The sequence below is a fragment of the Pteronotus mesoamericanus genome, unplaced genomic scaffold, assembly GCF_021234165.1.
Source record: "Pteronotus mesoamericanus isolate MK-2021 breed Mesoamerican mustached bat unplaced genomic scaffold, CSHL_Meso_final contig_124, whole genome shotgun sequence".
In the NCBI taxonomy this organism is placed as follows: Eukaryota; Metazoa; Chordata; class Mammalia; order Chiroptera; family Mormoopidae; genus Pteronotus; species Pteronotus mesoamericanus.
The window spans coordinates 4,323,320-4,347,723 of NW_026555051.1; the positions used below are offsets into that span (position 1 = coordinate 4,323,320).

General features: G+C 38.5%; 1 protein-coding gene across 3 annotated transcripts in view; it reads right to left on the reverse strand.

Annotated features, from left to right (window-relative positions):
• The window catches only part of TEK (TEK receptor tyrosine kinase), a 106,192-nt gene that overhangs the window by 42,430 nt on the left and 39,358 nt on the right, over positions 1 to 24,404 (reverse strand). For all 3 annotated transcript variants that reach the window (XR_008530416.1, XM_054588113.1, XM_054588111.1), the window contains exons 2-6: positions 22,939 to 23,250; positions 14,469 to 14,579; positions 11,782 to 11,934; positions 8,514 to 8,645; positions 7,918 to 8,058 (exon numbers count right to left, since the gene is read on the reverse strand). Coding sequence is in view for 2 of the 3 variants with exons in the window: in XM_054588113.1 (XP_054444088.1) it covers positions 7,918 to 8,058; positions 8,514 to 8,645; positions 11,782 to 11,934; positions 14,469 to 14,579; positions 22,939 to 23,250 (849 nt within the window). In the remaining variant the exon portion in view is untranslated. The remainder of the gene's footprint in view (positions 1 to 7,917; positions 8,059 to 8,513; positions 8,646 to 11,781; positions 11,935 to 14,468; positions 14,580 to 22,938; positions 23,251 to 24,404) is intronic.

The window sequence follows — 24,404 nt, forward strand, 5'->3', positions numbered from 1 at the left end:
ATTAGCACTGATTAGCCCTACCTCCTCATAAAGGATCCACTAGCCCCATCTTCCTGATTTCCAGCAGTCTCGCCCTGTTGAGCTCAGGCTCCTGGCAGATTCATGAGCAGACTGAGTTGTGTGGCTATAGAACAGGGACCACTTTTCTCTTGCATGCCCAACTAATGCAGAGCACTCTCTTCATGTAGCCAAATCTGGGTCTGTCTAAACATGATAAACTCTGTTGATATCACCTGGACAATTCCCTGAGACCCTGCTGCACCACAAAGTTGTGTGGGCACCCAGTGGGTGGCAGCTAGACTTGGTATACCCTGGGACATTTGCTGGGTGGCCTCAGGCTCGACTGGCACTGAGCTTAAACCTGTGTCAATCAGGTGATTACTGCTTGTTCTTACCTGATGACTCACTGAGAATCTAAGCCATGCAATTGAATACTGTCAAGTCTCTTTCAGTGACTGAGCCTATCAGGCAGCCAGCAAGCAGAGGTGTCTCACAGTGCCTTGGGACTTTTGCTGACTTGCCTCTAGATACAGTGCTGGAAAAAAGCCAGCATTTATGCTCAGCTGGGTCCTTCCTAAGAACGCCGAGGCCCAGCAGAGGTAGCCCTAAACTGTAGATCACTTTGTAGTTCCAAACAGATTGCCCAGAGCCAGTAATATGCATCATCTAACATTGGTCTGCACCAGTGTCCCTCCCAAGAAGTCCCAGAACAAATACACCCAGTGACCAGCTTCAGATAACATCAGAACATGATCCAATTTGCTTCACAAGCAGCATGTCCAAAAGGAGATCTTAGTAGGCATCAGATCCTGCTGAGGCAAATTCCACTTCATGTGCTCAGCACCTGCACAGCAGTTCGTACACTGTGGCCAGGGTTGATCCTCACAGTCAGCCAGTCTGAGGGCCAACTCCACAGAGAAATAAGCCAATAGAAAACAAGACTCAATTACAATAGGAGGGCCCACATAACCCATACAAGGGACATTCCTAGAGACCCAGATCTGGTGAACAAGGAGACTGCACTACTGGGTCCCACAGGACACTTAATAAGACCACCTACAAAGACTAGGAGTGATAGTAGATCTAAGTAATACATAGAAACAAATATAAAGAGGTGGCCAAAACAAAAATACAAAGAAAAATGCCCCAAATGAAAAAAGAGGAGAAATCTCCAGAAAAAGAGCTAAATGAAATGGAGGCAAGCAATTTACCAGATATAGATTTTTAAAAAATGGTTATAAGCATGCTCAAAGAACTTAGTAAGAACTTCAACAAGGAGGTATCAAGCATAAAAAGAACATGGGAACCATTATAAAACCAGTCAGAAATGAAGAATGCAATATCTTAATGAAGAATATACTAGAAGGAATAAACAGTAGGATAGATTAAGCAAAAAAATCAAATCAGCGATTTGGAAAACAAGGTAGCAGAAAACAATCAGTGCAGCAAAAAGAAAAAAAGAATTAAAAAATCAAAATAGGTTAAGGAATGTTTGGGACAAAATAAAGTGTAACAAATTTTGCCTCATAGGGGTACCAGAAAGAAAAGAGAGTGATCAAAGGATGGAAAACCTATTTGAAGAAGTAATGACTGAAAAACTTCCTACCTGGTGAAGGAAAAAGACACAAGATCAGGAAACACACAGTGTCCCAAACAAGATAAACTCAAAGAGGCCCACACCAAGACACAACATAATTAAAATGGCAAAGTTTAAGGACAAAGAGAGAATCTTAAAAGCAGCAAGAGAAAGACAATTACTTACAAGGGAGCTCCAATGAGACTGTCAGCTGACTTCTCAGCAGAAACACTTCATGTCAGAAGACATTGGCATGAAATATTCAAAGTGATGAAAAATAAGGACTCACAACCAAGACTACTTTACCCAGCATGGCTACCATTTAAAATTAAAGGAGAAATAAAGAGCTTCCCAGAAAAGACAAAGCGAAAGGAGTTCATTACCACCAAAACCAGTATTTTAAGAAATGTTAAAAGGTCTTCTTTAAGAGAAAGAAGAAAAAGAGAAAAAGAAACACCAGAGGAATAGAGTTATAAAGAATAAAATTGTAATAAATACGTATCTATGAAAAGACATAGGTTAGAAGAATGGATAAGAAAACAAGACCTATATATATGCTGTCAACAAGTGACCCATCTCAGATCAAAAGATACACACACACTAAAAGTAAAGTTATAAAAAAAGATACTTCACACAAATGAAAATGAAAAAAACTGGGGAATAAATAATTATATCTGCCACAATAGACTTTAAAACAAAGGCTATTAGACAAAGAAGGACACTACATCATGAAAAAGGAATCAATCCAACAAGAAGATATAACTCTTGTAAACATGTATGCCCTCAATATAGGAGCACTTAAATATACAAAGCAAATCTTGATGGACATAAAGGGAGAGAGCAACAGAAATGCAGTCAAAGTAGGGGATTTTCATTCCCCATTGACATCAATGGATAAATCTTCCAGACAGAAAATCAACAAGTAAACAGCAGCCTTAAATGACAAGCTAGATCAGATAGATTTAATTGATATCTTCAGGGAATTTCATGCCACGGCAGTAGATATGCATACTTTTCAAGCACACATGAAACATTTTCTGGAAGAGATAAGGTTAGGACACAAAACAAGTCCCAATAAGTTTAAAAAGACAGAAATCATATCAAGGATTTTTTCTGAACACAATGTATGAAACTAGGAATCAATTGCAAGAAAAAAATACTGAAAACACACAAACACATATATTCTAAATAACATGTTACTAAACAATGAATGGATGAACAATAAAATTAAGGAAGAAATCAAAAGATACCATGAAATAAATAAAAATGAGAACACAACAACCAAAAATCTATGGGACACAATGAAAGCAGTCCTAAGCGGGACATTCATAGAATTACAGGCCTATCTCAAAACAACAAAAATATCAAATAAACAATATGACTTTATACTTAAAGGAACTTGAAACAGAACAATAAACAAAACCCAAAGTAGTAGGAGGAAGGAAATAATAAAGATCAGAGAAAAATAAAAGCAGTAGAGTGTAAAACACAATACAAAAGATCAATGAAACCAAGAGCTGGTTCTTTGAAAAGATAAATTAGATAACAAACCTTTAACCAAATTTATCAAGGAAAAAAGAGAGAAGTCCCAAATAAATAAAATCAGAAATGAAAAATGAAAAGTTAACAAATTACTCCACAGAAATATAGGGGACTGTAGAAAATATTTTTATAAACTATATGGCAATGAATTGCACAACCTGGCATAATTGGATAAATTCCTAGAAACATACAATCTTTCAAAACTTAATCAGGAAGAATGAGAAAATTCTAACAGACCAATTACACCTAATGAAATTGAAGCATTAACCAAAAACTCCCAACTAACAAAAGTCTTGGACTGTACAGTTTCACAAGTGAATTCTACCACACATTCAAAGAAGTGCTAACACTTATCCTTCTCAAATTATTCTAAAAAATTCAGGAGAAGGGAAGACTCCTAAGCTCATTTTACATAGCCAACATTATCCTAATTCCAAAACCACGTAAAGACACTATGAAGAAGGAAAATTAAAAGCCAATATCCCTGATGAATACAGATGCTAAAGTCCTCAACAAAATATTAGCAAACCAGATCCAGTAATACACTAAAAAGATCATATACCTTGATCAAGTGGGATTTATTCCAGGGATACAAGGTTTGTACAATATCCACAAACCAATAAACATGATACACCAAAAAACAAAATGAAGAATAAAAATCACATAATCATTTCAATAGATGTAAAAAAAAGTGGTAAAATCTAGCACCCATTTATGATAAAAACTTTCACAAAGTGATAATAGAGGGAAAATGCTTCAACATAATAAAGGTCATGTATGACAAAACCACAGCAAACATCACACTCAATGGGAAAAACCTGAAAGCATCACCCTTAAGAAAGAAATGTCCACTTTCACCTCTCTTATTCAACAGAGTACAGGAAGACCTAGCCACAGCAATCAGACAAGAAAGAAAAGCCATCCAAATTGGAAAAGAAGTAGTTGAACTGTCATGATTTGAAGATGATATAATAATGTATATAGAAAACCCTAAAAATTCCACCAGAAAACTACTAGAAATGATAAATGAATTCAGTAAAATGGTAGGATACAAAATGAATATCCACAAATCAGTGGCATTTTTATACACCAATAATGAACTATCAGAAAGGGAAATTAAGAAAACAATCCCATTCACAACTGCTTCAAAAAAAAAAAAATCCAGGAATAATTTTAACCAAGGGTATAAAAGACATGTACTCAAAAAATTATAAGATACTCAAGAAAGAAACTGAAGAATGAACAAATAAGTGGAACATGTACCATGTTCATGGATAGGAAGAATTAATATCATTAACATGTCCATTCTACACAAAGCAATGTTTAGATTTCATGTAATCACTATCAATGTACTAATAACATATTTCATAGAACTAGAAGAAATATTCCAACAATTTATATTGACCCTAAATTACCACCACAATCTTAAAAAAGAAGAACAAAACTGGATGAACCTCATTACCCGATATCAAAATACACTACAAACCCATACTAATCAAAACAGTAAGGTACAGGCATAAAAACAGATATATTGATCAATGGAAAAGAAAGTCCAGAAATAAACCCATACTTTTATGGTCAATTACTATTCAACAAAGGAGACAAAACCATACAATGAGGTAAAGGTAGTCTATTCAATAAATGATGTTGGGAAAAATGGACAGATATGTGCAAAAAAAGAAAAAAAAAAACTAGGTCACCTTTTTACACCGTTAACAAGAATAAACTCAAAATAAGTTAAAGACTTACATGTTAAATTGAACCATAAAAATCCTAGAAGAAACATAGGTAGTAAAATCTTACAGCAATATGTTTTTCTGATATGTCTCCACAGGTAAAGGAAAAAATAAATAAATAAACAAATAGGATTATATCATACTAAACGGTTTTAGCTCAGTAAAGGAAACCAGCAACGAAATGAAAAGACAGCCTACCAAACGAGAGAACATATTCACCAATGATACAGCTGATAAGGGCTTAATATCCAAAATATATAAAGAGCTTATACAACTCAACACCAAAAAAACCCCCAAACAATCTAATGTAAAAATGGGCAGAGGACCTGAAAGGACATTTCTCCAAAGGGGTCATGCAAATGGCCAATAGACATATGAAACAATGCTCAATGTGACTAAGCATCAGAGAAATGCAAATTAAAACCACATGAGTTATCACCTCACACCTGTCAAAGTGGCTATCATGAATAAATCAACAAACAACAAGTGTTGGCAGAGATGTGGAGAAAAAGGAACCATTGTACCCTGTTGGTGGGAATTCAAATTGGTGCAGCCATTGTGGTAAACCATATGGAGTTTCCCGAAAGATAAAAATGGAACTGCCTTATGACCCAGCAATTCCACTTCCAAGAATATATCCAAAGAAACCCAAAACACTGTTTTGAAAGAATATAGGCACCTTATGTTCAATTTGCAGAGTTATTTACAATAGCCAAGATCTGGAAGGAGCCCACGTGCCCATCAGTAGATGAGTGGATAAAAAAACTGTGTTATACTTATACAATGGAATACTACTTGGCTATAAAAAGGAAGGAAATATTACCTTTTGTGACAGCATGGGTGGACCTGGAGAGAATTATAGTAAGTGAAATAAGCCAGTCAGAGAAAGACAACCACCCTGTGATTGGAATCTAACCACTTATATATAGAATCTAATGAACAAAGTAAACAAACAAACAAAATAGAAACAGACTCACAGATACAGAAAACAGGCTGATAACTGTCAGAGAGCGGGGGTTGGGTTGCTAGGTGAAAAAGATTAAGGTATTAAGAAGAAAAGACCCTCATAGACACAGGCAACAGTATGCTGATGACCAGAAGGAATGGGTAGTGGAGGGAGTAGAGGAGGGTAAAGGACAAATAGATGGCTATGGAATGAGACTTGACTTTGGGTGGTAAATACACAATACAATGCACAGATGATATATTATAGAATTGTACATCTAAAACCTATATAATTTTATTAACCAATGTCACCGCAATAAATTCAATAACAATTTTTTTAAAAGTAACCAAGAAAACCCCATTCTACAACTAGACAACTGAAATAAAAAATATTACATTGTGGACTTAGAAACATAGTGGAGATAACAGAAGAAGGCAACAATGAATTTTAAGCTATATCAATAGACATCCAGTCTGAAGAACATGGACAGGGAAAAATTAGAAAGAAATGAATAGTCTGAGCGACTTAAGGGACCAACACAAAGAGTCTAGTACATTAGTATCTGGAGGTCCTAGGAAGGAGTCTGGGAGAACACTACAACATTCCCATTCATAAAATCTTAGTGATTCTTGAGCCAGGCATAGGCTGGGATGAATTAATAAATGTAGTCTTATAAAACTGGATCTAGAGACATTCAATATGAAGCTGACGAAGCTTATATTCTAGATTCCTACTGGGATGCACCCCTGCCCAGGCCTTTGCAGTGTTTACAATATGTGTATGTTTTTTAAATGTGCATATTTTTTAAATCATATGATTGTATTATTCCTTTTTTTGAAAGGTCACTGACTGGACTGCTGCCACCTGGGGGCACCTTTTACTATCAGGTGCACATTTCTGAGACCAGGTATGATTCCTACACTGCTATGGCTTCTTCAATGTTCCACCATGGCAGGTAGAACATTAAGAGGGAATTGAGTGAGGTTTTGTAGGTAGCTGCAGTTTACTTTTCTGCAACTCTTCTCTTTGCCGTCTATTCCAAGCCCCTAACACTATGCTGTCCAGTATAGTATCCACTTAGCTATGTATGGCTATTGAGCACTTAAAATACAGCTAATCCAAATTGAGATTTCAAGGACTTAGTGTGAAAAAGGGAACATAAAACATCTCATTAATACATTTTTTATTGATTACTTATTGAAATATTTTTGACATATTGGGTTAAATCAAGCATTAAATTTATTTCATCTATTTCTTTTACTTTACAATGTGACTACTAGAAAAATTTCAGACACAGATGTGTCTTGCTGTTATTTCTATTGAACTGCTCTGCCCTCGGGCATTGTTACCAGGTTGCTGGGACCCCATCGTAGTTCCCAGTAGTGCCAGATGTGGAAAAGGCTGACTTTGTGAGGTAAAAACTGAACATCATTTGAGCTCTAGCTAATTCACTCTGTAAATATTCATTAGTAAAGATCTGGCAAATTTGGCTTCAGGGTCAGGTTCATGTTAAGCTACTGTGCTACAGTAGATGTGAAACACATAGTGCAAAATGGATGGGAAACACATACCTTGTGCTTCATCAAATGGGATAGTATATTTTAGGAAGGGCAGAGGGAATCTTTGTGTAGGAGAAGTTAGCACTGCATGAGTAACGTCCACAAAAGATAAGGGTTTAACTTTCTCAATTTCCAAATTCCAAATCTTGTCTGGATCTGACCTGAAAGTACTGATATTTATGATGCACTGAGAAAAGAAATCTATGGCCTCCCAACTTAAAGTGCAGTTTGAAAACCAACAGCATCAGCACCATGTAGGAGCTCATTAGAAATGCAGATCCATAGGGCCCAGTCCAGACCCATGAAATCAGATCTGTGTTTTAATAAGATCCCCAGGTGGCGTGTATGAGAAACACTTTTCTATGAGGTCCAGAGTCTTCATGTGAAAGCACAATTAACTTTTGATGAATTCATCTGTGATGCAAAACCCTGTAGTTCAGCCTTGGATGGAGAGTTGACTGAGAAGTCCAAGTATATCCTACATTATGATTTCCAACAAGCCAGATCTCCTCGATAGACCTGCTAGAACTTCTGTTCCGGGGAGTGATTGGTGCATACCTTCATTGCACTGCAGACTCTTCCAGCCTGTGGCACAGGAACACCCATAGGGGTCTGGGAGGCAGAACACATAGGACTTGCATCCCTCTGGCCCACTACACCTTTCTTTACAAGTTCTGCCAAATGTGTGCAGTTCACAAGCTTAGAGGGGAGAAAAAGATGATTAAGAGTCAAATATGCAACCCTTTGAAATACATAATTCTTTTTTTAAAAGAGTGTCTCCTAGACCACTGAACATGGAAAATAATGTAATCTCAGCTGTGACACGGCAGGGTGACCACACCCGTATGGTCCCTTTTACAGACACTGAAACTGCCCCACAACCCACAGTAATGCAGGTTGTATACAGCCCAAGCCTAGGGGGTGACACTCACGTCACAGACTGTAGACTTATTTATGTAATGCAACTTTTCAATAGCTGACAATAAAAAGCCTTTAGGAAAGGGCACTTTAAAAAAAAAAAAATCACACAAAGGTACCACATGCGTCACAGAGGCCATTTAACTTCCATTCCCAACTCTGTCCAGATATAAAATTCTAGATCCAATGATGTCTTTTTAAATCCACAACTCCCTGATCAAGCACTCTTGACTTACCCTTCTCACATGTTCTCCCCATAAACCCAGGAGGGCAAATGCACTCTCCAGTATCTTCATGACAGACACCATTGTTCATACATGCAGTGCACACACGGTTACAGTCAGGTCCCCACTTCTGAGCTTCACATCCTTTCGATAAGAAAAGCAAGGCTGTGGTGAGTAAAGCACATGGACAATTCTACTACTAGAGAGTCATTTTAGTTGACACTAGTGAATAAATATAAATAAAATATGAATTTCTCTTTAAAAGCTAATAGTTGAACTTGGGGGATTCAGATATATTAACAGGAAATAATGATAGAAACAAAGACAAAAAGTACCAAATCTTGTCTTGGGAATGGAAAAGGGCATACAGGAAGGCTTCCCAAGGGAGGTGGTACATGAGCTGAATCTGCAGGACCACCTAAGTAGCAAAGAAGATAGGACTGCAGAGTGTGTTCCTGGTAAAGGTGAGGCCAAAAGGAGAGCTTGGCATACTCAGGGAGCTGCAGGTGTGGTTAGGGACTAACTAGAGCAGTGGTTTTCAAAGTGTGATCCTTAACCCAAAGTGTATCCCCATTACCTGAGAATCTGTTAAACATGCAAATTTTAGACTCCCCACCCATGACCTACCGATGAGAAACTCTGGTGGTGGTCTAGCAATTAAAACTTAACAAGTATTCTAGATGATTCTGATACAAGCCAGAGTTTGAAGACTTCTGTGAAAGAGTATGTGGAGAAGTGCTATGGCTAAAATGGGAAGTGGAAGGTAGTAGCATCCACCCATTTTTCAGGCAGAAAACATAAAAAGTGAAACAAGATACACAAACCTAAAGTACATGGATGATAAAATGCACCTAGATTCATATTTCCTGGTTACTTCTCTCCAGCACTTGATGACTTTAGATTGTTAATTAGGTCCAAGGATACCTTCCAACATAAGGAAAATCCAGGGAGTTTGGCATGACCTTTTGTGCTCAGGGATTTTATTTAATTTTTCTTCTGAACATCTTTGTTTCTGAATGTTAGTTTCATGACAGTTAAGCTTGGACCTATGCCTACAGCTGACATAACCTTGTAATTTCTTTGGCAAGAACTACTGGTTATCAGCACTTTTTCTAAAATAATGAGGAAGACTGTCAACACAGACCTTTTCTTATAAGCTTCCACTTACTAGATAAAGCTCCAAAATGTCTAAAAGCTAATATTTACGTGCCTTAATATGTAAAGGGAACAATGATTCTATACTATTCATGATTTCTTAAGAGCCTGACCACAGGCTATTTGCCCACGATCAAGACCAATGATGGCAAATGCTGGAGATGAAAATAGGCTTCCTGTCACATTAAACTATGTCTCTAGTCCTTTAACTATCTGTAGATCTGCCCAGCTTTACACCAGACCCTGGGAAGGAGGAGCAAATGCAGCTCAAGGGAATAACTGCGGTGATGTCTTGGGGATGGAGAAGTCAGGAAAAGAGTTTGTTGTTAAGTAACAAGTATGCAACTAAGCTTCATTATTTACTTAAAAAGCCTCATGGTTTTGTACTTTAGGAAACCATGTAATCATGGCACACAGAGAAAAATCCTGTAAACTTGGTGCTTGTGAAGAATCTTTTGGCAGGGAGAGAACTTATAAGGAAAAGAAATCCTATAAACATAACCAGGGTGATTTTTACTACACAATCTTTACACACTCACTGACTGTTCCTAGGCTTCAATTCATCCTGGAGAGAGACCCCTGCGGTTATGAGAAATGGATGAATGCCTTCAGATGCTGAAACATCGGAGACGTCATACTGGGGAAAAATACTTTTAAATGGGCTAACCACACTAAAATGCAAACTTCTTAGAATGATTTTAGATATTAGCAGTAATTCTAAAACAGTTTCACTGAAATACTCCTAAGAGCAAAAGAGAATAAACATGTGTTCCTAGCAATCTGGGAAAGAGACAACTTGAAGATCAAAATGTGCTTAAAGTCTTTTGCTTTATCTTAAAAGGTGAATTTTAAATTCCAGTCTATGCTAAGTCAATTTCTAAAGCTTTAAATTTCTTACCATATATCAACATCTGACATTTCTGATATTGGTGGAAAACCTGCCCATTTATCCCAGACTCTGAGCACCGTGGTACGTGTGCTATATCAGATTGGAGAGAAACCATCTAAGAAATAAATATGAATTGTGCCCTTGCCATTCAGACTTTCCATGAGTGTAGTGGAGTAAAAGGGGATTTCACCTCCCAAACTAGATAAAGCACACTTTTCATACTTCTACAGTCATATCACAATATGTTTATTTATGTGTATACCTGCTCTAATTGGGGGTTAGCCAAGGGACAGTGGCTCATCTTATTTTCCTTGTATTCTCAACACCAATACTATGCCTGACACAGTTATAAACAGTTATAATCAACACATATTTGCTGAATGAATGAATGAATATAATACAAAGCAAAATAAATACTCTTCATGAGTTAGAGATCCCAATCATTAGAGGAATAACAAACATCCCATGTACTTAGGCCTGAAGCCTGAATATTAAATATCACGGATACCTCACATAGCTGGGGAAAACTCAGGGCAATCTTTCTGTTTTCTACAGATCAATTTCTTGTAAAAACTACCAGTGATGGTTATTTCCCATTTTGATAGCTATAATGGGGTGGGGGTAATTTCATTAGTTCTAACTCTTACGTTTTTCAAACCTGAAAACAGAAACCACACTTGAGAGTTAAATACTCTGGACAGTGTGGGATTTACAGGGGACTTATTGTTTAACAAGATATTAGACCAGCCCAGAAGGCCCACCCCATCCCCCCGTAGGACACCTACCAGGGAGGCTGCCCAGCCCACTGTGGTTTCCCCGTTGCGTGGGAATGGTGCTGTTATTCAAGTATGAGGTCCTAGCGCCGGCACCACAGTATGCAGCTCCACCCTTGTCTAGAGCTTTTTGGTCTAAGTGAATAGACATCTGACATATATTAGTCAGACCAGTTTTATTCTCTGTCATAGGAATTCAAAACGTGGAAATAAAGGGGAATAGTAGGTAGCATCCTAGAGAGAAAGTCTGCTTTTCCCTGCAAGTGCTGAGCCCCAGACCATCCCTGGATCCTGTCTTTTCTGAAAAGTTACTTGTCAGCTTTTCCATCAATTTTCTAAGAGTACTTAGTATACTTCCAACAAGTTTCTGGTTTTTGCTAAAGGAGCCAGAGTCAATTTGTTCCTTGCAACTAAAAGTCCTAACAACTACACCATCACAGATGGTGGCGTCTCAGTCACTTACTCCGGACTATCAGCCTGGTGAAGGCCGAGGTGAAGAGGTTTCCTCCTATGTACCTGGCCGAGTACACTCCAGCATCCTGGGGCTGAGCATGAGGCAGATGCACTTCTAAAATATCAGGTACTTCATGCCGGGGCACTGAGTGGATGAAGGAACCTGGTGAAGGAGGAGTAGAGAATAATGGGTCACACCCAAACACTCCAGTTTCCTTGTCTGCCTCCTCGACTCGATAAGCTTTCCATGACCCAATAGAAAATACACTCTAGCATACCGAATGTGGGAGAAGAATGAAAAGACTGAGTTGCTCAGTGCTCTCCAACAGTCAAGAGAGGTATGATGATAGAGCAGACAGTCTATCAGTGTACAGGATCTACTCCCAAACAAATGAAGATGGGAGTGGGCTAAAGTTCTTATCATCTGCAGGGAGAGGTGAACAAGCAAATCGGGGTGGGAAAAGTCAGATAACCCTGCCAACTAATCAATTAATCAGAAGATACCTAGAATTACTACTCCAATCTGGAAGTCCTATCCACCCACAGAACTCAGGATAGTCCCCAGCAATATTTTAGCTGAATCAGGTAACTGCCATCAAGTGGAGACAAACAATAGTTAGATGGAGACAGATTTGGATTGCATAGTTAAGATCCCCAGAAAGATTGCGAGTTGGCTTTCCAGGCTCACTCTGGTCATTTTCTTAACTTTGCAATCAAAAAAGCAAACATTTTATTTTTTTTTTTTTTTTTTTTTTTTTTTTAACTTTTGTAATTTTTTTTTTTATTAATTTATTTACTTTTTAAATACATTTGTCTCTGCCTTCCCCCCCCCCCTTTCCCTTGCCCCCTCCCACCTTCCCTCCCTCAGCTCTTCCCCTTTGGTTTTGTCCATGAGTCCTTGCTATATGTTCCTTGACTTTCCCCTTCCCTTCCCTTTCCCTGCCCCCCCCTTCCCTCTTGTCTCTGTTGATTTCTTTTCCTTTCAGTGTTGCTGGCCATATTTGCCTTGCTTCTTTGCATTCTTGGTTAGGTTCCGCTTATAGGTGAGATCATATGGTATTTGTCTTTCGCCCCCTGGCTTATTTCGCTTAGCATGATGCTCTCCAGTTCCATCCATGCTGTTGCGAAGTTTAGTACTTCTTTTTTTCTTTCTGCTACGTAGTATTCCATTGTGTATATGTACCATAATTTTTTGATCCAATCATCTACTGATGGGCATTTAGGTTGCTTCCAACACTTGGCTATTGTAAATTGTGCTGCTATGAACATTGGGGTGCATAGGTTCTTTTGTATTGGCGTTTTGGTGTTCTCAGGGTATAGTCCCAGCAGGGGAATCGCTGGATCAAAAGGCAGTTCCATTTTCAGCTTTCTGAGGAAATTCCACACTGCTTTCCATAGTGGCTGCACCAGTCTGCATTCCCACCAACAGTGGACTAGAGTTCCCTTTTCTCCACAGCCTCGCCAGCACCTGTTGTTTGTGGATCTGTTTATGATGGCCATTCTGACCGGTGTGATGTGGTACCTCATGGTGGTTTTGATCTGCATTTCTCTAATGGCTAGTGATGCAGAGCATCCTTTCAAATGCTTCTGGGCCCTCTGTATCTCCTCCTTAGAAAAGCATCTGCCCAGGTCCTTTGCCCATTTTTTGATTGGATCGTTTGTCTTCTTGGAGTAAAGTCGAGTGAGTTCTTTGTATATCTTGGAGATCAAACCTCTATCTGATGTATCATTAGCAAATATATTTTCCCAAATGGTTGGCTCCCTTTTCATTTTGCTGATGTTTTCTTTAGCCGTGCAGAAGCTTCTTATTTTGATGAGGTCCCACTTGTTTATTCTTTCCTTTATGTCCCTTGCTTTAGGAGACATATCAGTGAAAAAATTGCTGCGTGGGATATCTGAGAGTTTCCTGCCAATGTTCTCCTCTAGGACTTTGATGGTGTTGCGACTTATATTTAAGTCTTTTATCCATCTTGAGTTTATTTTTGTGTATGGTGTCAGCTGATGATCCAATTTCAATTTTTTGCACATAGCCGTCCAGCTCTCCCAACACCATTTGTTGAAGAGGCTGTTATTGCTCCATTTTATGCTTCTGCCCCCTTTGTCAAATATTAGATGTCCATAGAGACCTGGGCTTATTTCTGGGCTTTCTATTCTGTTCCACTGGTCTATGGGTCTGTTCTTGTGCCAGTACCAGATTGTTTTGAGTATAGTGGCTTTGTAGTAGAGTTTGATGTCCGGTATTGTGATCCCTCCTACTTTGTGTTTCTTTCTCAAAATTGCTGCAGCTATTCGAGGTCGTTTATGGTTCCATATAAATTTTTGAAATGTCTGTTCTATTTCTGTGAAATACGTCATTGGTATCTTAATAGGGATTGCGTTGAATCTATACATCAAAAAAGCAAACATTTTATATGGCAGAATTTGAAACCCCACCTATCACATCACGATGGGGATTACTGTACATTTATAATTCATCTTGTGCATTAATATATGTATATGAATCTCTAATTTACTTGATTAAGCCACCAAACACATTGCCAAAGAGAGCTCCTATCACACAATATGATTGGCTTGTATCATAGTAGCTTTACTTCAAACATCTGTTCCTAAGACTGCAATAAGATAATGACCCAATATGTTTTGTGCTATTTGATACTTCACACCATGGTACTAAAAGGAAACAAAACACATACTCACCATTTTTGTAAATCACCGCATCTTCTTCTTTAATCAACACCTTTTTGAAGGATATGTTCACATTATCTCCCCTGTCCACAGTCATAGTTAAAGTCGCTGGTAAGAAGGAAGCTTTCGAGAAAGAGAGAGAAAACAAATGAGAAAATGAGGTCACATTTCCTCCAGGAGCAACTGAACTTTGAACTTCAGACAATGAGGGCTAGCCCTGAGCAGGAGTCTGCTGGTTTTCATGACATTAAAAACAGTGGTAGATAATGGGTTTTAACTTATTTAAGGTTGGTTTTTTTTTAAGGATCTGATGAAAGGAAGGGTTATTTTTCTCTGTAAAAATATATATACATACAATGTATATTTTTTCTGTGTAACTAGCTGGGAGGAGGTGAAGATCCTGTGTTAATTCCTATTGCCAAACTAATACCTAATATTAACTATAAACTATATTCACTATGAATCTGCCATCCTTCTCAAATGCCTTACAAGTTTCCTCAAAGCTGAATAGAATATGAATGTCCAAATATTTGCTAAATGGTTTTCCCCTTGGTCCTTTTGGGTTGTTGTTGCTCCACATAATTCCCATTGTTTTAGAGTACCTCACGCATTGCTCAGATAGAATCAATACAATGCTGCACTTACTATTAATGGTGTAAATATTGAAATATTGAAGAATAAGGCAAAGATGGGGTCCAATATCTTGCCTTTTGTCCTTTAGTTATCTATATATGATCTGACATAGTCATGAGACTGAAGTACTGAGATGAAACTGGAAGAGTTATTGTGTATTTGGCTAATAAAATCATTTTGGAAACTTCTGTCTCTGCCTTAAGTTTGGAACAAAACATTCCCTGAGTTCCTTGGTTTTGGGGGACAAGATGTATAAACAAAACCCTCTAACATTCTCCCAGCTACAATTGTTCCTAAATTCCTTTAACTTATACAATAATCTGCAGAGAGCCACAACTACGAGAATAAGGGAGACTAATTCTAGATTTTAAATGAAGCCAATTTTTTTAAATGCCAGCTTTATTGAGGAAAAATTGACATTGAAGTTAATCCAACATAAAAAATGTAAGAATAACCACTAAAAGAAGAGAAGCAGAATATATAACTTTCCTAAATATGGAGGGCAGAAAGAATGGAAGAAACCAGAAAACATAAAAAGAGAAAAAAGCACAAGGAAAAATCAAGGCATACAGAAAAGACAGACTAACATGGCAGAAGCCATGACAAGTATATGTTAAAAGCCAGAGATTCTCAGAATAAGGTAAGTATATAAATATGTAAGTATATGCTCTTTTTGTGAACTATACATTAGGTGTAATGACATATATGAGGCCTATCCAGAAAGTATCCAACCATGTAATATGAAAAATAGATTTATTTTAAAAGATCCCAAGATACAAAACAAAAACAAAAACAAAAACAAAAACTGTACAGAAGACAATAATGCCTCAGACCCCTTTAAAGTAGGCACCTTGGGAACTCACACAGTTCTCCCAATCTCCACCAGCCACCCTGTCATATTTTCCTGAATCTTATCAACCATCTGAAATCTCTTCCCTTTCCAAGGTGATTTTAGTTTTGGGAAAAGCCAGAAGTCACAGGGCACTAAATCTGGGCTGCAGTGGGGTTGAGTCACCTGGGTGGCTTGATGTTTCTCAAAAAACTCTGCATGGGATGTGATGCATGAGTGTGCATGTTGTCTTGATGAAGCTGCCAATCACCAGTTGCCCACATCTATGGCGTTCTAAAGCATCCAAATAGTTTGCAGGGAGGAAGCTCAAGCTTTAATGCAAAATTTGATACAGATTAATTGCTCTACTCACTGTCATTTTGAATGCAACAGCCACACAGTATACATACTCTCTCAATGGTTTCTACCACCCCCTCTAACGGTACAGTGAAGTTGTCATTGTTCACACATGCACATTCTAGTCCACTCTCCTTCACTGCCAGGTTACATCAATGTTGTGCAAACTGTTCTCGGTATATTAACAATGGTTGGACTCTTTCTGGACAGATCTCGTAAAATTGAGAATAAAGAGTTAGAAAAATAGATACTGCACAACTGATTAACAGAAACTGATACTGCAATATTTATATCAGAAGAAAAACCTTTTCTAAAGCCAAAGCAAAATTTTAGGGATAAATGTGGTCTTTATAGGATGAGAAAAAGAAATAATCCACCAGGTAGATTAAATTATCCTGAACCTATATAGCACCTAACAAGAGAGCTTCAAACACACGAAACAAAAACTGACAGAATTAAACAAAAAAAGTGACAAGTTCACAAGCATTATAGAAATGTTTAAGAACTGATTCATCAAATAGTCCAAAATTAGTAAGGACAAATACAGATCTGAATAACACAATTAAAGATCTGTTGGATATTCATGGGCCCCTGTATATAGCTATCTGAATACATGTTAGTTTGAAGTATATTGCCTTGCTATTAAGCCACAAAGCACAGCTCTACAAATAATGAAGAATCAATATCCTATAGAACAAATTCTTTGACTAGAACACACCAAAATTGGAAATCAATAACAAAGCAACTTGTACCCTAATGTCTGAATCCCTATGGAGTAGCTTTTAGATTGGGTGACTTGAGAAGGTAAGCAAGTGCTTAGAGCACTAACCTTTGAGGGCAGAAGATGCCTCTGAGCAACACTGGGGATCTAGGCTTCAGGTTTGTCTGCTTGTTTTCCTCTGTGACTGCCGACCCAGACATGGTGTCCTGCTAGGTCTCCCTCATAAATGCCTTGGTGCCAACGGTGACATGGGCAAACCCAGAGGGAAAATGGTGTAGACCAAAGGTCACTGGGAGCCCTGGACCAAGACAATCCTGGGCTTTACACTGCCCTCTACCACATAATGGGCCCCTGTGAGCAAGTTATTTAAGCTTTGAACATTACAGTTTCCTCATCTGTAATTTGTAAGTAAAAATATTTACATTAAAATGTTGTCAGGAATATTAAATGATGCACACAAAGCCTCTACGTGCTTGGAAGAAGTCAATCTCCTTCCCAAATATAAATAAAGAGCAACACCGTTGCACTGACATTTGTAACATGGACTTGAATGGCCGCTTTCTCAACCGGGGTTTGGAAATGAACCAACCGCACCAGAAAGGCAGGCAGGGGGCTGGAGGCGGGGACTTGGTGGGCTCCTGCTCACACAGACAAGGCTCTTCATTTAGCAATCTCAATGTGTGTAGCTCTTGCTCTCTGTTCCTGGGTTACTGTGATTTCTTTTTTCTGACCATTTCATGCTGCTGTTCCTTTCTGTGGGGTTTGTTTGTATTTTCTGCCCCACTCTGTGAAGATTGGTTAGTTAACCATGGGACTTCTCACTCAACATTGTATCTGAAAAGGAACCAAGATCCGCCCCTCACCACCACCACATTCAACTCCAGTGTACTTATCTTTTATCCCAATCTGTGGCTCTTTATTATTTCAAACTCATACCCTTTAAGGTCCCTGTTTTCTTAGGTAGGAACCCAGTCACACCAGAGTTCCACTGTGTCTAGCCTGTTGCCTCCTGCATTAATGTTTCTAGGTTACTTGCTCTTTGCTGAGCACTGCCCTTCAAACTTCCTAATGACCCATGAGCCCAGCTTTGACATGGTACACATATATGGATGTCATGTGACTTGACTGGATCATGAAAACAATAATCATGAAAGTAGGCCTTTCAATAGTGCCTACTACTTCTAGGCATTGTTCTTAGGACTTTACACATATTTAACTTTCATAATATCTCTGTGAAATAGATACTACAATTATCCTAATTTTACAAATGAAGAGATTAAGGTATAGGGAGGTTAAGTAACCTGTCCAAGGTAACATAGCAAGTTCATGGGTGAGCCAGGATTGGAAGCAGGTAACTTGGCTCCAGAGACTTTTCATAGGTTATATAGTATTAGTACTCTAAATGCTTAAAGTCCCACCACCTCCTTCTATAAAGGAGACTGCTGAGGACTAGGCTAGAAGGTGAGTTGCTCAGGATCACTGAGATGAGCTAAGGAACTAACAGGATTTTACTAAGAACATAATTCACTTATCCTTAAGAACTGGAGGAGAATATAGATAGTAGTACGTTATAAACAAAAATGTTTTTCATGGATAAAATATAATTGATAAAAATTTCAGTTGTCTCCTTGAATGATAGTTAAGGACCAGGAGTGATAAGATTTATAAAGTACTTTTATGCCCATTATTATTTTGCATAATTTCACAAAAGCCCTGTGAAAATAGGATCTCCACGATTTACCAATGTGGGAAGTAGAGTTAAGGGTAACTAAGTTTCTTACTCAAGGCCTCCTAACATTGCATAAATGTGAAAGTTAAGACACAACTTCAAGAGGTCCATGCCTGTTCCACAATACCCGCTCTTCAGACTCACCATACTCCAGGCCTGCCTCCTTAGCTCTCAATTCCAGCCATTCTGAACTACATGCGGTTCTTCAAACAGACCATGTGATCATTCATGTCTGAATTATGAAGTTCCTCCTTTCTTTCCCGCTCCTTCTTTTTTCCCACGTCTCACCAACTCCTACCCATTCATTTATTAGTCCTCTTTTAGATGTTACTTTTTCCAGGGGCCTTACACAACCCCTGGTTAAGTGTCATTATAGCTGCACTTCCCCATTGCAGTGCCACTCCTAATTCATCACTCATACTAGACTTAGCATTCCAGGAGGGCAGGGTCATTGAAAGGCAGCACAAGGTGGTGGGTAGGGCCTTTCCTCTGGGACCAGGGCCATGTTAACTATACCAGGCCCAACAAATGGGAACCAGGTGTGCAAATGTACCTAAGTTATTACAGTAGCTACAAGCCTCATCTATTAATATGGGGTCATAGTAGTCCTCACCAGATGCACATTTGGTAAAGACTAGATTATATGGTAGTATATGTGAAGTTGCTAGGACACATAATAAATATTAGGGAAATGTGAACATCAGTGCTTCTGCCATGTATGGCATCAATAGAGGCTTAAGAATACCTGCAGAATGAAAGAATAATTGAATGAACCTGATTTCATATTTCCTTACTTTCTTTATGCTTTTAACATGTTCATTTGTATTATTTGGATAAAAATGGCTCACTCCTCTCAACTTCTGTGGAAAGTTTGAGGTTCTTAAAGTAAAGCTATTTCTCAAATGAAAATAGGAAGAAAAATCACCTATGTTTCTTCCGATGGAAAGTTCTGACACAGATCTTTGGATGTGAAAATGTCTCAAACTCCATATCTACCTCCCTACTTCCAAATGAAATCAGCAGTCCAGTTTGAATAAACTACTTTAGATTGTTTTGGATGATGCCATTGATAAAAACAGGTTGGCCGTTAGGAACATGAGAGCCAATTTAAGCTGTGTTTTGGCACATCTCAAATGGATTTTCCACTTCCTCCCCAGATGCACGAGTCAGCAGCAAGCAGGGGTATATTGATGTTTATGCTATCCTGCTGTGTCCCTGGTGTTCCCATGATGTTCTACCAGGGACTTAATAGTGTCATGAAGACAGAGTTTTGGAGGTTTTCCTGATTCACTATAATGGATATCACTTTCCTCACACATATTTCAGCCACTGGATGGTCAGCAAAAGAAACAGAACCAGTTCAACAGCCTGAGATGTTATTATTAAAATATAGGAAAGCGCTACCTATTTCTCTATTTTGTATAAACCCTCACAATTATGTAAATAGATGATATTAAATATTTTCACAATTGAGCAGGAAAATTAACAGTCCCACTAAATTATTGCTTATTCTAAAGCATTACAATAATGATAATTATTGAATATTTACTGTTAGCCAGATAATGTCGGTGATCTCATTTGATTCTCAAATACATGTGGTTCAATCTCTACCCTTTTTTTGTTTTTAGATGAAGAAACTATGATTTTAATTAAGTAGTTTTCCCGGGGTCAGATCATTCAGTTACAGAGCTGGGCTCAACCCACATATGGCTGACTTCCATGCCCATACCTCTACGTTGTGCCCTGGGTTGCTTTGCAGGGTTTCATTTGGAGATGTACTTTATAAGATAAGTGCTCAGAGTAAGAGAGGGAGGTTAACATTGCAAGTGACATACAAAAGGTAGTGCAGTGGTCAGAAATACTGGCTCTGATATCAGATTGCTTGGCATCAAATCCCATTCCCACCATTTACAAACTGCTATTGTTATTACTATTAACTTATTCTGCAGTGTCTCACTTTATACATGCTTTTTAGGAACACATCTACTGTGTAAATCTTATTTTAAATACATTCATGGGAACTGGCTTCTTGTGTATGGCATCTTCTTTAAAACTTAAGACAATTTTGGAGGTATTATTATACTCATTTCACAGATAATGAAAAATGAGACCTACAGAGGTTAAATACTTGCCTAAGCCCACTCAGCTAGTCAGTGGTAGATAAAGAATTAAAATTCAGGTGAAGATGAATCTAAAAACCATCTTCTCTCACCTGTTTCTCACTATCCAAGCCTGCTGTTGTCTCACTTAATGAATTTACTCTAACCTTTATCTGTGCTGACCTGAACTCTCAGTTTGGAGGGATCATTACAATTGGTTTTTTACTCCCATTGTTCTGGTTTAACATGCTTGACAGGTTCTTATTTATACATTGTCAAGGACAATCCCAGGACATCCCAGAAAGGGCACGGTGGCACTTCACAACTCATTCCTGTGAAACCATTAGGGCACAAATCTCAGATTATCTTCATTCAGAATGTGGAAATATCAGCAGAAGGACATAACTCTTTATACAAGTGAAATCCCAAATAACACATGTAAAACATAATAGAGGTGACTTTTCAGCCATGATAGCTTTGGCACACCTCACATCCCTTTGTTCAACCTCTCTTCCCTCACCGGAGAGCTGCATTCCTGGGAATGTCTGTTGTGCACTTTTCCCACTCGCCCCAGTGTCATTTAAAGGGGAACATTACAGTTTTGCTAAGAAAACTTTTCCTTCACTTGTAATGAATAGTAATTTGATCACTTTTGACCTTAAAATGAGCTTGCTGCTTTCAAATCTTTTAATTACCACCATTAGCAAATTCAAAGCAATTTCAAGAGGACCTACCAAACACTTGCTATTCAAAGGGTGCTCTCTCTCTGGAATACCTTATGACCTAGGACCTTGTTAGAAATGCAGAAGTCTCCCTGCCTACCCAGGCCTGGGGCACTTAGGACAGAACAGAATCATTAAAGAATGTTTACAGTACCACCTGCTCCAAACTGTCATCACTTTGGTGGGCTGCCCTGAAGATTTAGCTTGGACCTATTTCTATTTGAAGAACAAAGTTCCATCACATCACTGCCTTGTAAGGTAGTAGCAAGGAGTAGTACTCTCCCTTGCAGAAGGCTCTCAACACCCTCCTTCAAAGTTCTTGTGTTCTGTGAGCGGGGCCTGGGCCCTTGACTTCTAAAATTAAATCCTGGTCTTTTCCCAAGAATGGTAGCATGCTAAAAAGACCCCAGTTCATCATCCCACCTTGTATCCATAACTTTTTGCCATTTAACTGGGTAGTAGCCTCCTATTCTGATAGGTTCAGCTATTTGATTTGCTTTGGGCAATAAAATGAGGCAGAAGTGAGAAAGAATAATACTAAGGCTAGGTTTCAAGAAGCTTCAAGTGTTCCCACTTGTTCTCAGGCACTTTTGCCATCTCCATGAGGCAATACCTAGGTTAGCCTGCTAAAGGCTAATATGCACCTGGAACAGAGTCAAGCTAGCCCAGCCGAGGACATTCTAATAAGGTGACAGCCAGCCAACATCCATGCATATGAGGAAACCCAGCCAAGATCAGCAGAGCCACCTAATCAACTCAGCTGACATAGACTCACTAGCAATAAATGCTTATTTTTGCATGCTTCTGTGGTCTGTGGTTGTGTGTCACATAGCGTTCTTGTAACAGAAGGTAACTGACATATCAATAACCAATTGGGTTGAGTTATTGATAGATATTTCCCGTTTTAATTTTTATTTCTACTACCTTTTCCCCCTCAAGACATTAGCTTCTGTTAAGAATACTCAGGGGAAACTCAAAAAAGTAAAGAATCAAATATTAAAAATCAACAAGAATGAGAAAGCTCAAAATAGCCAACAGTTCAGCAACGCACAGTTGTCTTTGTTACTGCAACCTTTATATTATATACATGTAACATGTTCATACTTCCATAAGGGCTAAGGATCCTTTAGTAGAACATATATTTCATTTCAGTTTATGAACTAGGCACAATGTCTAGTGAATGGGCTTGAATGTGAGGGAGTTGGACCAGATGGTCTCTTTCATCTCAAACTCTCACTGGTACTAGAGACACCAATGCTTACAAAAAAGGCAGACAAGGTCTTTAAGCTGCACTCAGGCACTCATGCCCAGTCTCCACGAGCAGCTGCCAAAACAAAAGGCATGTGTGTGTCTCAGTGGACCTTACTTGCCCATCACTCAAGGACATGTTACCTTGTTGACGCATCTTCATGGTACGTATCTTTACTGCCTCTCCTCGAACTCGCCCTTCACAAAAGTAAGCGCCATTGATTTTACTAGCCTTTTCTCTCTTCCAAACAACTTTTTTAGCCCATTCTCTGGTCACATCTTGAGTAACTTCCAGTGGGTCCTGGTGCTGGTTCATTAAGGCTTCAAAGTCTCTTCCTATGGTGAGAGGCTCCTGGGAGCGCCATCCGGTGGCAATGCAGGTGAGGGAAGTTTCAGCATCAGAAACAAGAGGTAGGGAATTGATCAAGATCAGGTCCATCGCACCGTCCGCTGTTCCTAAAAAGAAAGAGGGAGCATAATCTTTGAGGAGGGTTATTTCCATGGCCCCCCACAAGATAAACTGGTGCTTACAAAGCCTTGTCTAAAAATACCTATGTGAGCAGTCCTCCTGAAATGCTTCCCTGATCAGGTGGCTATATGCCATAGAATAGGGTCAACAACCCTTTACTGTGGCATCATCTCAACCCGACTAACCACTCCAGCACCACTGCACACCCTCGCTACAATGGACCATCAGTTTTTTCCATTCTCCAAAACAAGCTGTTCATTATCCATTATGATGCCTAAGACATTAGTGAGGCATTTGGTCAATGCTTGTTGAGATAAACTCATGATAATAGCATTATTGTCATTATTTGTTTATATTATTAATCAATTAATGATAATGCAGTACTGTCAAATAATATTCTAAAGAAATGTATCAACAGTATACAAGTAGGTTATTTACAGTTGTGAATATGTGAAACAGAATTTATTCTTTTATTATTTACTGTATTATTTTCCATAAAAACAACTGTAAATGTACTTTGTCAACTCTTTATCACTGTATGCTAACTTTAAGACTCTCATCATTCTCAAGGAATTGCACAATTTCATATTAAATTCCATAAGATAAGACAGGGACTGAGTGAAATCTGTATTTCTCTCTGAGTTTCATTTGTGTCATTTTTAAACCAAGGATAAAAAGATCTATCTTGCAGGATCCTTGGGAAGATTAAAAGTGATAAAGGACATAACTTGCCAAGCCCTGTGGTTGTTACATACGGGGTAGACAATGACCATTATTTCAGTTCTCTATATTCTATGTTCTGACCACCTAGGCCCAAACCTCAACCCTTCTTGAATGTAAAAACAAAATCCTACCTGACCTTCAAAATTTATTCCACAAATGATGAAGCACATTTTAAAAAAGAAAATCCTTTCATTTCACTTTCTTTCTCTCTTTCTCTTGTTTTGATTTCTAAAGTTTCTAAGATGAACAAATAGAATCTGTGCCTATTCTCTCCTCTTGTTGAATGTGGAAATACCAGAAATGGTTGATTCTCAAGTCTGCATAAAGTGATTAGGAGGTGGAGCACATTAGGTGGGCAACAAGGGTTAACTGGAGTCTAAGAGACCTCTGTGTAGACGTAAAGTGATTCAAGTAAGCT